A 15,207-nucleotide genomic window follows, 5' to 3' on the forward strand; every position below is an offset into this window, starting at 1 on the left:
GCCATAGTGGAGTTTGGAGTGTGACTGTTTGAGGTTGTGGACAGGTGTCTTTTATACTGATAACAAGTTCAAACAGGTGCCATTAATACAGGTAACGAGTGGAGGACAGAGGAGCCTCTTAAAGAAGAAGTTACAGGTCTGTGAGAGCCAGAAATCTTGCTTGTTTGTAGGTGACCAAATACTTATTTTCCACCATAATTTGCAAATCAATTCATTAAAAATCCTACAATGTGATTTTCTGGATTTTTTTCTCTCAATTTGTCTGTCATAGTTGACGTGTACATATGATGAAAATTACAGGCCTCTCTCATCTTTTTAAGTGGGAGAACTTGCACAATTGGTGGCTGACCAAATACTTTTTTTCCCCACTGTAGCTCTCCGTGTACTTTTAAGGGCCAGCCGTGCTGCCCTGTTCTAAGCCAACTGCAATTTTCCCAAGTCCCTCTTTGTGGCACCTGACCACACTACTGAACAGTAGTCTAGGTGTGACAAAACTAGGGCCTGTAGGACTTGCCTTGTTGATAGTGTTGTTAAGTGTCACGACTTCCTCCGAAGCTGCCTCCTCTCCTTGTTCGTGCAGGCTTTGGCATTCATCATCACCGGCCTTCTAGCCACTGCCGCATCACATCTCATCATTCCTTTGTTCTGTCTTGTCTTTGTTAGCTTGATGGCTAGCAGCTTAGCGTCTCTGTTAAGCAGGTTTCAACCTGTCTCTTGATGACTAGCAGCTTAGCTAGGTTAGCGGCTCTTTCAATCAGACTTTAACCTGTCAGTTAAGCGGGATTCTGGGACAAGAGATAGTGGTCCTAGCCGGTAAAAGCTAACCGCGATGCAGAATCCATGCAAAAACACGTTCGGTATTTATGTTTAACAAAGATTGGTTATGTTTTAGTTAAAATAACAGAGTGTTTCTAGCATACAGTGTTCAGCAGCACACTCTGATGACGTCAGTCTGGCTCCAAAAAAAGTTTGCAGTGTACAGTGAGCTTATGTTGATGATGTAAAGAATATTTGCTGGTCTGTGGAGTGTAATGAGGAGCATCCAGACGCTGCACTTGATACATTTATGAAATTGCTTATTCCAGTTGCTAATAAGCATGCACCCATTAAGAAAAAGACTGTAGAAATGGTTAAATCCCCTTGGATTGATGAGAAATTGAACAATTGTATGGTTGAGTGGGATGAGGCAAAAGGTATGCAAATAAGTCTGGCTGCCCAATTGATTGGCAAACATACTGGAAATTAAGAAATCATGTGACTAAACTAAATACAAATATAAATAAACTATACTATGAAACAAAAATAAATGATATAAAGATTGATATTAAAAAGTTTTGGAGCACCTTACATGACATTTTGGGAAAAAAGGCAAACTCGGGTCCATCATTCATTGAATCAGACGGCTCATTCATCACAAAACCACTGATATTGCCAACTACTTTAATGACTTTTTCATTGGCAAGATAAGCATCAAACGTTGACACTACACATGCAAGTATGTCTGACCAAATTATGAAAGACAAGCATTGTACTTTTGAATTCCGTGAAATGAGTGTGGAAGAGGTGAAACAATGATTGTTGTCTATCAACAATGACAAGCCACCGGGGTCTGACAATCTGGATGGAAAATTACTGAGGATAATAGCAGACGATATTGCCACATTATCGATCATAGTCTGCTGATGGAAAAAGTGATGTGTTATGGCTTTACACCCCCTGCTATATTGTGGATAAAGAGTTAATTGTCTAACAGAACACAGAGGGTGTTCTTTAATGGAAGCCTCTCCAACATAATCCAGGTTGAATCAGGAATTCCCCAGGGCAGCTGTCTAGTCTACTTTTTTCAATCTTTACTAATGACATGAGTAAAGCCAGTGAGTCTATGTATGCAGATGACTCAACACTATACACGTCAGCTACTACAGCAACTGAAATGACTGCAACACTTAACAAAGAGCTGCAGTTAGTTTCAGAATGGGTGGCAAGGAATACGTTCATCCTAAATATTTCCAAAACTAAAAGCATTGTATCTGGGACAACCTCAACTACATCTCGCAATGAATAATGTAGAAATTGAGCAAGTGGAGGTGACTAAACTTCTTGGAGTAACCCTGGATTGTAAACTGTCCCGGTCAAAACATATTGATATAATAGTAGCTAAGATGGGGAGAAGTTTGTCCATTATAAAGCACTGCTCTGGCTTCTTAACAACACTATCAACAAGGCAGGTCCTACAGGCCCGAGTTTTGTCTCACCTAGACTGCTGGTCAGTTGTGTGCTCAGGTGCCACAAAGCGGGGCCTTGGAAAATTACAATTGGCTCAGAACAGGACAGCATGGCTGGCCCTTAAATGTACACAGAGAGCTAACATTAATAATATGTATGTCAATCTCTCATGGCTCAAAGTAGAGGAGAGATTGACTTCATCACCACTTGTTTTTGTAAGAAGTGTTGACAAGCTGAATGTACCGAGCTGTCAGTTTAAACTACTAGCACACAGCTCGGACACCCATGCATACCCCACAAGACATGCCACCAGAGGTCTCTTCACAATCCCCAAGTCCAGAACAGACTATGGGAGGCGCTACATAGAGCCATGACCACATGGAACTCTATTCCACATCAGGTAACTGATGCAAGCAGTAGAATAAGATTTTTTTTAAACGGGTAAAAAAAATACACCTTATGGAACAGCAGGGACTATGAAGAGACACACACACACACACAAAGTTACAGACATACGCATACATTGTAATATTGTTGTATGGTGGTATTGTAGATATGTAGTGGTGTAATAATATTTAATGATGTACTGTTTTATCTTTTGTTTTATATGTAATGTAAGTGCTTTAACCTCTACGGGATCGGTGTCCCGTATACGGGACAGTAGAGCTAACATGTGCTAATATGATTAGCATGACTGTTCTAAGTTACAGCAACTTTCCAGGACATAGACATGTCTTATATGGGCAGAAAGCTTAAATTCTTGTTAATCTAACTGCACTCTCCAATTTACAATAGCTATTACAGTGAAAAAAGACCATGCTATTGTCTGAGGAGAGTGCGCAACAACAAAAAAACGTATCACTGCAACTGGTTTGATACATTCACCTCTGAAGGTAAATAATGAACTAACATTCAGTAATCTTGCTCTGATTTGTCATCCTGAGGGTCCCAGAGATAAAATGTAGCATAGTTTTGTTTGATAAAATCCATTTTTATATTCAAATGAAGTAACTGGGTTCCACAGTTTGAACCCCTGCTGTCTCTAGCTCCACACCCACCGCGCCCGGCCATCTAGATGTGTGAAAGTTAGTGTAGAAGCTAATGATCCATCATGTTTGACATTCCTGGGAGTGTGTAAACTTTCATTTTGTATTACCATATCATTTTTGTATGTTCTCTATAGTTACGTACTTGAAAATGTACCAATTGACCAATTCGGCACATTTGGGCAGACTTGATCCTAAATAGTCCAGTATTGCAATGCTTCACTGGATCAATCTGAAACTTTGCACACACACTGCTGCCATCTAGTGGCCAAATTCTAATTTGCGCCTAAACTGCAATATTATATTGTGGCCTTTCTGTTGCATTTCAAAGACAATGGAACAAAAAATAAAACACACGTTTTTTGGTTTGTATTATCTTTTACCAGAGCCAATGTGTTATATTGTCTTATATTAATTTCCCATTTCCACAAACTTCAAAGTGTTCAAATAGTATCAAGAATATGCATATCCTTGCTTCAGGTCCTAAGCTCCAGGCAGTTAGATTTGGGTATGTCATTCTAGGCGAAAATTGAATAAAAGTGTTTGATCCTTTAAATGTGTTTGAGCCAATCAGTTGTGTTGTGACAAGGTAGGGGGGAGGGGGGGTATACAGAAGATAGCCCTATTTGGTAAAAGACCAAGTCCATATTATGGCAAGAACATCTCAAATAAGCAAAGAGAAACAACAGTCCATCATTACTTTAAGACATGAAGGTCAGTCAATACGGAAAGTTTCAAGAACTTTGAAAGTTTCTTCAAGTGCAGTCGCAAAAACCATCAAGCGCTATGATGAAACTGGCTCTCATGAGGACTGCCACAGGAATGGAATTCAAGTCACAGACACATCTCAACATCAAATGTTCAGAGAGGACTGTGTGAATCAGGCCTTCATGGTCGAATATCTGCAAAGAAACCACTACTAAAGGACACCAATATGAAGAAGAGACCTGCTTGGGCCAAGAAACACGAGCAATGGACATTAGACCGGTGGAAATGTGTCCTTTGGTCTGGAGTCCAAATTAGAGATTTTTGGATCCAACCGCCGCGTCTTTGTGAGACGTGGTGTGGGTGAACGGATGATCTCCACATGTCTAGTTCCCACCGTAAAACATGGAGGAGGAGGTGTTATGGTGTGGGGGTGCTTTGCTGGTGACACTGTCTGTGATTTATTTAGAATTCAAGGCACACTTAACCAGCATGGCTACCACAGCATTCTGCAGCGATACGCCATCCCATCTGGTTTGCGCTTAGTGGGACTATCATTTGTTTTTCAACAGGACAATGACCCAACACACCTCCAGGCTGTGTAAGGGCTATTTTTACCAAGGAGGACAGTGATGGAGTGCTGCATCAGATGACCTGGCCTCCACAATCCCCGACCTCAACCCAATTGAGATGGGTTGGGATGAGTCGGATGCCAGAGTGAAGGAAAAGCAGCCAACAAGTGCTCAGCATATGTGGGAACTCCTTCAAGACTGTTGGAAAAGCATTCCAGGTGAAGCTGGTTCAGAGAATTTCAAGAGTGTGCAAAGCTGTCATCAAGGCAAAAGGGTGGCTACTTGAAGAATCTCAAATGTAAAATATATTTTGATTTGTTTAACACTTTTTGGGTTTTTGGTTACTTCATGATTCCACGTGCCATTTCATAGTTTTGATGTCTTCACTATTATTCTACAATGTAGAAAATAGTAAAAATAAAGAAAAACCCTTGAATGAGTAGGTGTGTCCAAACTTTTGACTGGTACTGTATGTCAGTCACTGACGGTGTCTCAATTAGCACATGACAGCTAAAACATTTTTGATTGTAAATTAGGTGGCCGCCAGACTATCTAAACTTGTAGTAATCATGATCGAATTACCGACCGGGGGGCCAAAATTGATTTTGTTAGTCACTCTCATTCAGATATCATACTAAAAACAGCAAACATTTCGCTCCACCCTATTGCAAAATGTGTAGAATTGCAGGAAATTAGATGTAAAACTGCTAATGTTCATCTCCACCTTCCCACGGGGGGCCAGTATGAAAAATGTATGCACTCACTAACTGTAAGTCGCTCTGGATAAGAGCGTCTGCTAAATGAATAAAATGTTAAATGTAATGGCAAAATTAGTAGAATTGTCTGAAATTAGTTATAAAATTGCAAAATCTTCTCTCCACCCCATGGCAAAATGTATAGATTTGAAGGAAATTAACTCTAAAACTTCCCCCAAAAGGCTCTGTCGGTATGCAGATCCGCGAGCCACTGCGGCCCCCTATGATGAGTTCAGATTTTTGGTGGCCCCCACCCCATCAAAGTTGCCCATCCCTGCCATAAAACATCAAATGACCAATGTTGCATACATCGATCACTCTCAGTGCTCTAGGTGCCAATTACTAATGACATCATGCAACCGTAAATGTCTTTGATAGGATATAACATTAAATAGGAGAATATCTTAAACATTGTAGGCTATACTGTAGATTAGCCTAAAGTAGTGGCACCTCGTCATACGGACGGTCAAAAATCATTGTATTTGATTGCTTTAACTCAATGTGGTCAGGTACCATATATTTTATACAGTAGGGCCATTTTTACAGGTAATGAACTACACCCCAAAGATGTCATGTCAATCTAAGAATAGCCTACAGAAAAAGTGTGTTTCCTAAGCCCTCATACATTTTTCCTACTGTCCCGTTCATCCCGTCTCGACTGTCCCATTGGATCATTGGAATGTGCACATCATGGTCTTAACAGGTTCAAACAACCAGTTTGTGTATCCGTTCCACAATGATCCCGTGATATATTTATTTTTAGGCACAGGCTCATAGTGTGAGAAAATGCAATTTAGTGAGGACATTTAAATTCTTTATGGTATAAAATACATTTCCCGAGAAAAATATGACCTTTCAGTTTCTTTTTGTAACGTAATACATCTTACAACAAAGCACAGAGCACTGTTGACAGCGATGCCGCTTCCTTGCATCAACTTTTGGAGATTTGATGTTGCAAAGGTCCTTTTACATTTTTTTCTGCAGGTTGCAAAAAGTACAATTAGGATGACCGGAGCTGAAATATGCAGGCTTGGAATTGTAAAGTCTTTAGTCGCCAATGCTTGAAGCTCTGTTGAGTTTGCGCAAAACGACGCTTGCTTTTGTGGGAAATCATCGAAAAGGGATAGGTATTTCACATTGAATATGAAAGTGTACATCAAAATATGAAAATACTATAGGCCTATGTCACGTATCAAAATGGATAACTATCTTACCTCAATGTTGTTAACCTATGTCCTGTGGATTTAGGTAGAGAGGTGAATAGTAGGCTACAACGCGAAAATCAGTATTTCAGGTAGGCTACGAATAAAAGGAGGAAGATGCTTGAGGTGAATTACAGCTGCTCGTCTTATAGTTATAGGAAAGCCTATACGTCTTAATCGATTATAAATATTGCTTTCCAATTATTGAACTTACACACAATGTGACAACAAGATAGGTTATAGTTTGATGACTTACAATGAACTCCATGTTTGTTACAAAGCTTTGGCTACAAATTGTGTTGTTTTCGAGAAGTATTTTTCAACCTTAGTGGACACTTTTTATTTCGGGCCTCTGTTGATTTTGTTCCCATAATGTTAGCAATTCTACAGGGGGAAACAACTCTATCATTTTGATCGGATACAGTTTTGACCATTGGTTTTCTGAGATTATTATCTATACAGTAAACATATTCCCATACCCCTTGGTCCCAATTTTTTATATTTATTGGACACCCTACTTTTTACGTTGAATATTATCTGCGATTGCCAGCGACCTTAAGTAGGCCTACAGTAATAATGCAGTCGTGATGGCATTTACAGAGAAGAAACGGTAAGTGAAACGATATAATGAAATACATGTAGCCTAGGCAACTGTAAGACTACACCAACATGGCAGGTAGGCCTAATCGTGGTTATGACTGGGGGTTGCGAGCGATAATGGATAGATAGTAAATGTATTTAGCTGATGCAAATGAGAAAAACATGAGAAAAGTCACGACAGGGTTTTTTTTTTTTTTTACCTTTATTTAACTAGGCAAGTCAGTTAAGAACAAATTCGTATTTACAATGACGGCCTACCAAAAGGCAAAAGGTCTCCTGCGGGGACGGGGGCTGGGATTTAAAAAATATATATAGGACAAAACACACATCAATACAAGAGAGACACCACAACACTACATAAATATTTTTGGCCTTCCTGTGACATCAGGTGCTGTAGGTGTCTTGAGTGGCATAGTGGTGTAAGGCACTGCATCGCAGTGCTAGCTGTGCCGCTAGAGATCCTGGTTCGAATCCAGGCTCTGTCATAGCCGGCCGTGACCGGGAGATGCATGGGGCGGTGCACAATTGGCCCAGCGTCGTCCAGGGTAGGGGAGGGAATGGCCGGCAGGGATGTAGCTCAGTTCGTAGAGCATGGCATTTGCAACGCCAGGGTTGTGGGTTTGATTCTGCTGTTTCCTGAAGTCCACGATGTGTTGATGTTGAGTGAGAGGTTATTTTCCTGGCACCACACTCCCAGAGCCCTCACCTCCTCCCTGTAGGCTGTCTCGTCATTGTTGGTAATCAAGCCTACTACTGTTGTGTCGTCTGCAAACTTGATGATTGAGTTGGAGGCGTGCTTGGCCACGCAGTCATGGGTGAACAGGGAGTACAGGAGGGGGCTGAGCACGCACCCTTGTGGGGCCCCAGTGGAGATGTTGTTTACTGTCTAAAATGTGACAAATGCTTTGGTTTACTAATTTAGTAGCTAGTTAGCTATCTAGCTAAGTGGTTAACTTCTTCCAAAATAAAGCTTTGCTTGGTAACAGCAGAAAATCCCTTCCCGGAACAAGAGCCTTGCTGTCTAATATTTGTTTTGTGCGTGCAGCAAACTGAGTATCATTTTTTTTGTAACTTTTGCATTTAGTTAGCATTCTATATGGGTTTTTACATGTACTTGTTAGCATTGCTAACCTTCGGATTACAGAGGCAGAGTGGGGTTTGAAAATAGCGCTCCTTGTGTTCAGTGCCGGTATTACCGAATATCCCGGTATGGCACAAGGTCGGTATGAAGGTATGATAATCTGGATACCGCCCAAGCCTAGTCTCAATACTCAACAGTGGCTTCCTCTCACTGGCTAGAACCTATCCTACTAGTGTCGGATCAAGCCGGGTGAAGAAAAGGAAAGAAGGAAATGAGAAAAGTAAAGGAGGCCACTGTAGAGTATTGAGATAAAGCCATTGCCTCATTTTCAGTTCTGTCTTGAAAGCATTTTAAACATGTGAGATGGGACGAGGTGGTAGAAGGGGTTACATTATTTATCTTCAAATATTTTGGTGTGCTACAAGTCCTGTATAACATGTTTCAAAGCTGTTGATAGACTGCTGCAGACAGATTGACTGAAAGTCTGAATATAACAATAACATTAAGTCTGACTATAATAATATGATTGACTATAATAATAATAAGTCTGACTACAGTATATAATATGAAATGTAACCATACTGGTAGTGGTCACCAACTGGTCGATCTTCAAGGCATTCCTAGTCGATCACCAACGATAAAGGCCTGTTGCGCTGTTGGTGGTATATGCACGTGATTCAGAAGTCCTGTGCACCGGGTAGGCGAAGTATTCCCAGTTTGAACCATTTCATATGTCTGAAAAGACAAACTCCGCCTACCTGGCACCCATTGTTCTAGGGTACAGGAACAATGGTGGCCATCTTGAAGCATGTGGGAACAGCAGACTGGGAAAGGGAGAGATTGAATATGTCCATAAACACACCAGCCAGCTGGTCTGCGCATGCTCTGAGGACGCGGCTATGGATGCCGTCTGGGTCGGCAGCCTTGCGGGGGTTAACATGCTTAAATGTCTTAATCACGTCGGCCACGGAGAAGGAGAGGCCACAGTCCTTGGTAGTGGGAATCGTCAGTGGCACTGTGTTATCCTCAAAGCGGGCGAAGAAGGTGTTTAGCTTGTCTGGAAGCGAGACGTCAGTGTCGGTGACGTGGCTGGTTTTCTTTTTGTAGTCCGTGATTGTCTGTAGACCCTGCCACATACGTCTCGTGTCTGAACCGTTGAATTGCGACTCCATTGTCTCTATACTGATGTTTTGCCAGTTTAATTGCCTTGCGGAGTGAGTAGCTACACTGTTTGTATTCTGCCATATTCCCAGTCACCTTGCCATGGTTGAATGCGGTGGTTCGCGCTTTTAGATTTGCTCAAATGCTGCCGTCTATCCACGGTTTCTGGTTAGGGTAGGTTTTAATAGTCACAGTGGGCACAACATCACCTATACACTTCCTGATAAACTCAGTCACTGTTTCAGTGTATTAGTCTAAATTATTTTCAGAAGCTACCCGGAATATATCCCAGTCCGCGTGATCAGAACAATCTTGAAGCGTGGATTCCGATTGGTCAGACCAGTGTTTAATAGTCCTTAGCACGGGTACTTCCTGTTTGAGTTTCTGCCTATAGGAAGGGAGAAGCAAAATGGAGTCGAGGTCAGATTTGCCAAAAGGAGGGCGGGGGAGGGCCTTATAACCATCCCGGAAGTTTGAATAGCAATGGTCAAGGATTTTGGCAGCACGAGTACAACAGTCGATATGTTGATAGAACTTTGGCAGCCTAGTCCTCAAATTTGCTTTGTTAAAATTCCCGGCTACAATAAATGCAGCCTCAGGATATGTGGTTTCCAGTTTGCATAAAGTCCAGTGAAGTTCTTTGAGGGCCGTCGTGGTATCGGCTTGAGGGGGGATATACACGGCCGTGACTATAACCGAAGAAAATTATATTGGGAGATAATACGGTCGGCATTTGATAGTGAGATATTCTAGGTCGGGTGAACAGAAGGACTCGAGTTCCTGTATGTTACTACAATTACACCATGAGTCGTTAATCATGAAACACACACCTCTGCCCTTCTGCTTCCCGGAGAGATATTTATTCCTGTCTGTGCGATGAACTGAGAACCCATCTGGCTGGACCGATTTTGACAGAATATCCCAAGAGAGCCATGTTTCCGTGAAACAGAGTATGTTACAGGCCTTGATGTCTCTCTGGAAAGAAATCATTGCCCGTAGTTCATCGACTTTATTAACCAAAGATTGAACATTAGCAAGTAGGATACTTGGAAGCGTTGGGTGGTGTGCACGCCTCCTAAGTCGAACCAGCAGGCCACTCCGAGTGCCTCTCCTCCGCTGGCAATGTTTTGGGTCGGCCGCTGGAATCAGTTCAGTTGCCCTGGGGAGAGCAAACAAAGGATCTGCTTCGGGAAAGTCATATTTCTGGTCGTAATGCTGGTGAGTTACCGCCGCTCTGATATCCAATAGTTTTTCCCAGCTGTATGTAATGATGCAAAACACTTTCTGAGCTAATAATGTAAAAAAAATACTTAAAAAAAACAAAATACTGCAAAGTTTCCTAAGAGCTAGTTGCGAGGCCGCCATCTTCGTCAGTGCCAGGAGTAGACGAATCATGCAGTTAGACCGGCGGGCCCCGGTGGCAATAAATTAATAAAACCAAAAGCTTACCTTGACTTGGAAGAGTTCCAGTGTTCTGTTGGATAATCATAGCCAGCTAGCTAACGTAGCATCCCTCTGTTTGAGCCTGGTGTTTGAGTAACTAAACTAGCCAGCTGCATTTGCTAGCTAAGTAAGTGAAACTGAAAAAAAATTACTGTCTCTTGCTGCTTCATTTTTGAAGAAATTAATTTGTTGAAAAGCTTATGCTTTCAGTACTAGATGCATTCTCTGATCCTTTGATTGGGTGGACAACATGTCAGTTCATGCTGCAAGAGCACTGATAGGTTGGAGGACGTCCTCCGGAAGTTGTCATAATTACTTTGTATGTCTATGGAAGGGGGTGAGAACCAAGAGCCTCCTAGGTTTTGTATTGAAGTCAATGTACCAAGAGGAGGATGGAAGCTAGCTGTTCTCCGGCTACACCTTGGTGCTACCCTACAGAGTGATGTTGCGGCTACTGTAACCATTACAAAAGAGTGTGTTTTAATCAATTATTTGGTGATGTGAATATATTTAGTATAGTTTTATCTAAAAAGGATAACTTTTTCAATGTTTTATAATTTTTATTTGTATGAAATTCACTGAGAATGGTCCTCTCCTTCCTCCTCTGATAGTGAAGTCCAGCCAACCTTTTGATACAGGATGCAGTTATGAGTATCAAAACTGTCACCTGTAACAAAATGAAGGGCACTATGGTAGATGGCATCCAAAGGTTTAAGAGTAGTAGCAGCTGCACTTTGATAAATAACATCACCATAATCAAGAACAGATTAAAAGGTTGACTGAATAATCTGCTTCCTACTGCTTACAGAAAGGCAGGGGATGGGAGGAGACAGGTTAAAGAGTAATTTTTAAGCCTTGAAACAATTGAGATGTGAATGGACAAGACAAAATATTTAAGGTAGCCCTGCAGTTAAGAGCATTGTGCCAGTAACCGAAGGTCGCTGGTTCGAATCCCTGAGCTAGGTGAAAAATGTCTGTGCCCTTGTACAAGGCACTTATTGCTCCTGTAAGTCGCTCTGGATAAGAGCGTCTGCTAAATGACAAAAATGTAAGCGTTTGAACGGGGTTTGGTAGTAGGTGCCAGACGCAATTTGTGTCAAGAACTGCAAAGCTGCTGGGTTTTTCACGCTCAACAGTTTCCTGTGTGTATCAAGAATGGTTCACATTTTCTTACGTTACAGCCTTATTCTAAAATTGATTAAATAGTTTTTTCCCCCCTCATCAATCTACACACAATACCCCATAATAACAAAGCAAAAACAGGTTTTTAGAAATTTTTACAAATGTATTAACAATACAATTATTTATTGTTGCTATGCAATCAAAGAATGGTTGCAATGAAGGTTGGCTAACATTCTTGTCGCTAGCTATCCGTCGACAGCAAACAATCATGTAAAACTCTGCAGCTGAAATGACGACAAACTATCTGCATTTGTTTGTTTTACATTATTTACATTAGTATTCAGACCATTTGCTATGAGACTCAAAATTGAGCTCAGGTGCATCCTGTTTCCATTGATCATCCATGAGATGTTTCTACAACTTGATTGGTGTCCCCCTGTGGTAAATTAAATTGATTGGACATGATTTGAAAAGGCACACACCAATCTATATAAGGTCCCACAGTTGACAGTGCATGTCAGATTAAAAACCAAGCCATGAGGTCGAAGGAATTGTCTGTAGAGCTCCAAGACAGGATTGTGTCGAGGCACAGATCTGGGGAAGGGTACCTCTCGGTGTGTGTTTGGTGTCCTGGTGGTTGGGATTTAAAGAACAGAAAGAAAAAAGAAAAATACAACAAAAACATCACTTGCATGTTTTTGTTTTCATCCTCAGTGTAAAACAATTACAATAAATATGTATTAACCAATGTCTAATGTTCAGTTCTTTCTCTAGAATGTATGACTCTTTCTCTGTGATTTGTCTTTCTCAGGCCACATTAAATGATCGCTCCTCCATCCAAAAGCCTCATCTCTTCTTCCTCCCAGATGTCCCCAGCATTCCTTTTTTCCCACGTGACGCCCATCGACATGACATTGAGGTCTTGGAGGCCAACTATCCTGTAATCCTTGCAGAGTTCCAGGCGGTCTACCAGAGAGGCATGGATCCAAAGATGGGCTGGACCGGCCTGGGACCTAAGGTACACAAGCCTACAACTCCCAATGAGCATGTACCTGTTCAACACCTTTTAATTGTTCCTTCCTCATTTTCTTGATTTAGGTCACTGACCTAACCTGATCGGACAATTAAGTGAAAGCAAAGGTTCTCTTACATAGCTTTCACAGATCCAGTCATGTCACATCAGTGAGTGTTTCCAAAACAGAGGGAGAAGGAATATGTTTAATGTCTCCATATCCTCTGAGCCTGCACTACTAGTCCCACACTACACACACACACATTTTAAATTCAGTGGAAGTCATTCACTTCAAATGGAGGCAGTCTGCACTGTTGCAGTCAAGCTGCCACTAAGCTTTGGTGCTGCAAGTTTGCACTTCTAACTCTTGCTATGCCACAATCCTAAAGAAAACTAAAGACTACAGGGACTTCAAGAGTTAACCAACGCTGTGAACATGTTTGGTGCCTCATGTTTTTATACCTTAAATGTGAGGTACGCTGGAAACTTGTGGAGCAGAGCTTTGTAATGAAATGATCTACGGGACTTTAGTGAGGTCCAGCCAACCTTCTGATACAGGATGCAGTGATTTAGTATTAAACCTGTCAGCTGTGATAAAGTAAAGAGAGCTGTGGCAAACTGCACCAAGGGTTTTAGAGTAGTGGCTGCATTCTGATAGAGGGTGTCACCATAGTTGAGAACTGGCAGGAAGGTTGACTGTACAACCTGTTTCCTGCTGTTTAAGGAGAGGCATAGTCTGTTAAATTTTAAAAAGCCCACTTTAAATATCAGCATCTTAACTATCTCATCCGTATGTTTTTTTAAAAATGTTTGTCTATCCAAACGCCCAGATATTTATAGGTGCAAACTCAATCGTTGAGAGAACATCCAATTAATAAATGTTTAAGCCATCTGAGACATTTTTGCATGAATTAGAAAACAACATATTTAGTTTTGCCTGCATTAAGTACAAGTTTTAAGTCAACAAGGGCTTTCTGTGTGGCAAAAAGGCAGTTTGCAGCTCTAACATACACTACCGTTCAAAAGTTTGGGGTCACTTAGAAATGTCCTTGTTTTCGAAAGAAAAGCAATTTTGTTGTCCATTAAAATAACATCAAATTGATCAGAAATACAGTGTAGACATTGTTAATTTTGTAAATGGCTATTGTAGCTGGAAACGGCAGATTTTAATGGAATATCTACATAGGCGTACAGAGGCCCATTATCAACAACCATCAGTCCTGTGTTCCAATGGCACGTTGTGTTTGCTAATCCAAGTTTATCATTTTAAAAGGCTAATTGATCATTAGAAAACCATTTTCCAATTATGTTAGCACAGCTGAAAACTGTTGTGTTGATTAAAGAAGCAATACAACTGGCCTTCTTGAGACTAGTTGAGTATCTGGAGCATCAGCAATTGTGGGTTCGATTACAGGCTCAAAATGTCCAGAAACAAATAACTTTCTTCTGAAACTCTTGTACAATGCTGTGTACTACTCCCTTCACAGAACAGCGCAAACTGTCTCTAACCAGAATAGAAAGAGGATTGAGAGGCCCCGGTGCACAACTGAGCAAGAGGACAAATACATTAGTGTGTCTAGTTTGAGAAACAGACGCCTCACAGGTCCTCAACTGGCAGCTTCATTAAATAGTACCCCCAAAACACCAGTCTCAACGTCAACAGTGAAGAGGTGACTCCGGGATTCTGACCTTCTAGGCAGAGTTGCAAAGAAAAAGCCATATCTCAGACTGCCCATCTTAATCTTTTCTTTGTATTGGCCAGTCTGAGATATGGCTTTTTCTTGTGCACCGGGGCCTCCCAATCCTCTTTCTATTCTGGTTAGAGCCAGTTTGCGCTGTTCTGTGAAGGGAGTAGTACACAGCATTGTACAAGATCTTCAGTTTCTTGGCAATTTCTCGCATGGAATAGCCTTCATTTCTCAGAACAAGAATAGACTGACGAGTTTCAGAAGAAAAGTATTTGTTTATGGCCATTTTGAGCCTGTAATTGAACCCACAATTGCTGATGCTCCAGATACTCAACTAATCTCAAGAAGACATTTCTAAGTGACCCCAAACTTTTGAACGGTAGTGTAGCTTGGTCAACAGTTGAGGCAATGGCATACGTAACCGTATCATCTGAATACAGATGAATGTAACAGGTTTTAACAGATATATCAATATTATTTAAAGAACAGGTCCCAGTATTGACCCTTGCAGTACACCTTTCATAATATCAAGGAAACTAGACTTGACACCATCAGGAAATACACATTGTGTTCTGTCTGTCAAGTAATTCTTAA

General features: G+C 41.2%; 1 protein-coding gene across 1 annotated transcript in view; it reads left to right on the top strand.

The window, feature by feature from the left end:
- The window catches only part of LOC121570261 (aspartate beta-hydroxylase domain-containing protein 2-like), a 101,780-nt gene that overhangs the window by 76,801 nt on the left and 9,772 nt on the right, over positions 1–15,207 (top strand). Inside the window, exon 3 of the mRNA XM_041881735.1 lies at positions 12,725–12,931. Coding sequence (XP_041737669.1) covers positions 12,725–12,931 — 207 coding nt within the window. The remainder of the gene's footprint in view (positions 1–12,724; positions 12,932–15,207) is intronic.

Source organism: Coregonus clupeaformis, chromosome 7 (genome assembly GCF_020615455.1).
Source record: "Coregonus clupeaformis isolate EN_2021a chromosome 7, ASM2061545v1, whole genome shotgun sequence".
In the NCBI taxonomy this organism is placed as follows: Eukaryota; Metazoa; Chordata; class Actinopteri; order Salmoniformes; family Salmonidae; genus Coregonus; species Coregonus clupeaformis.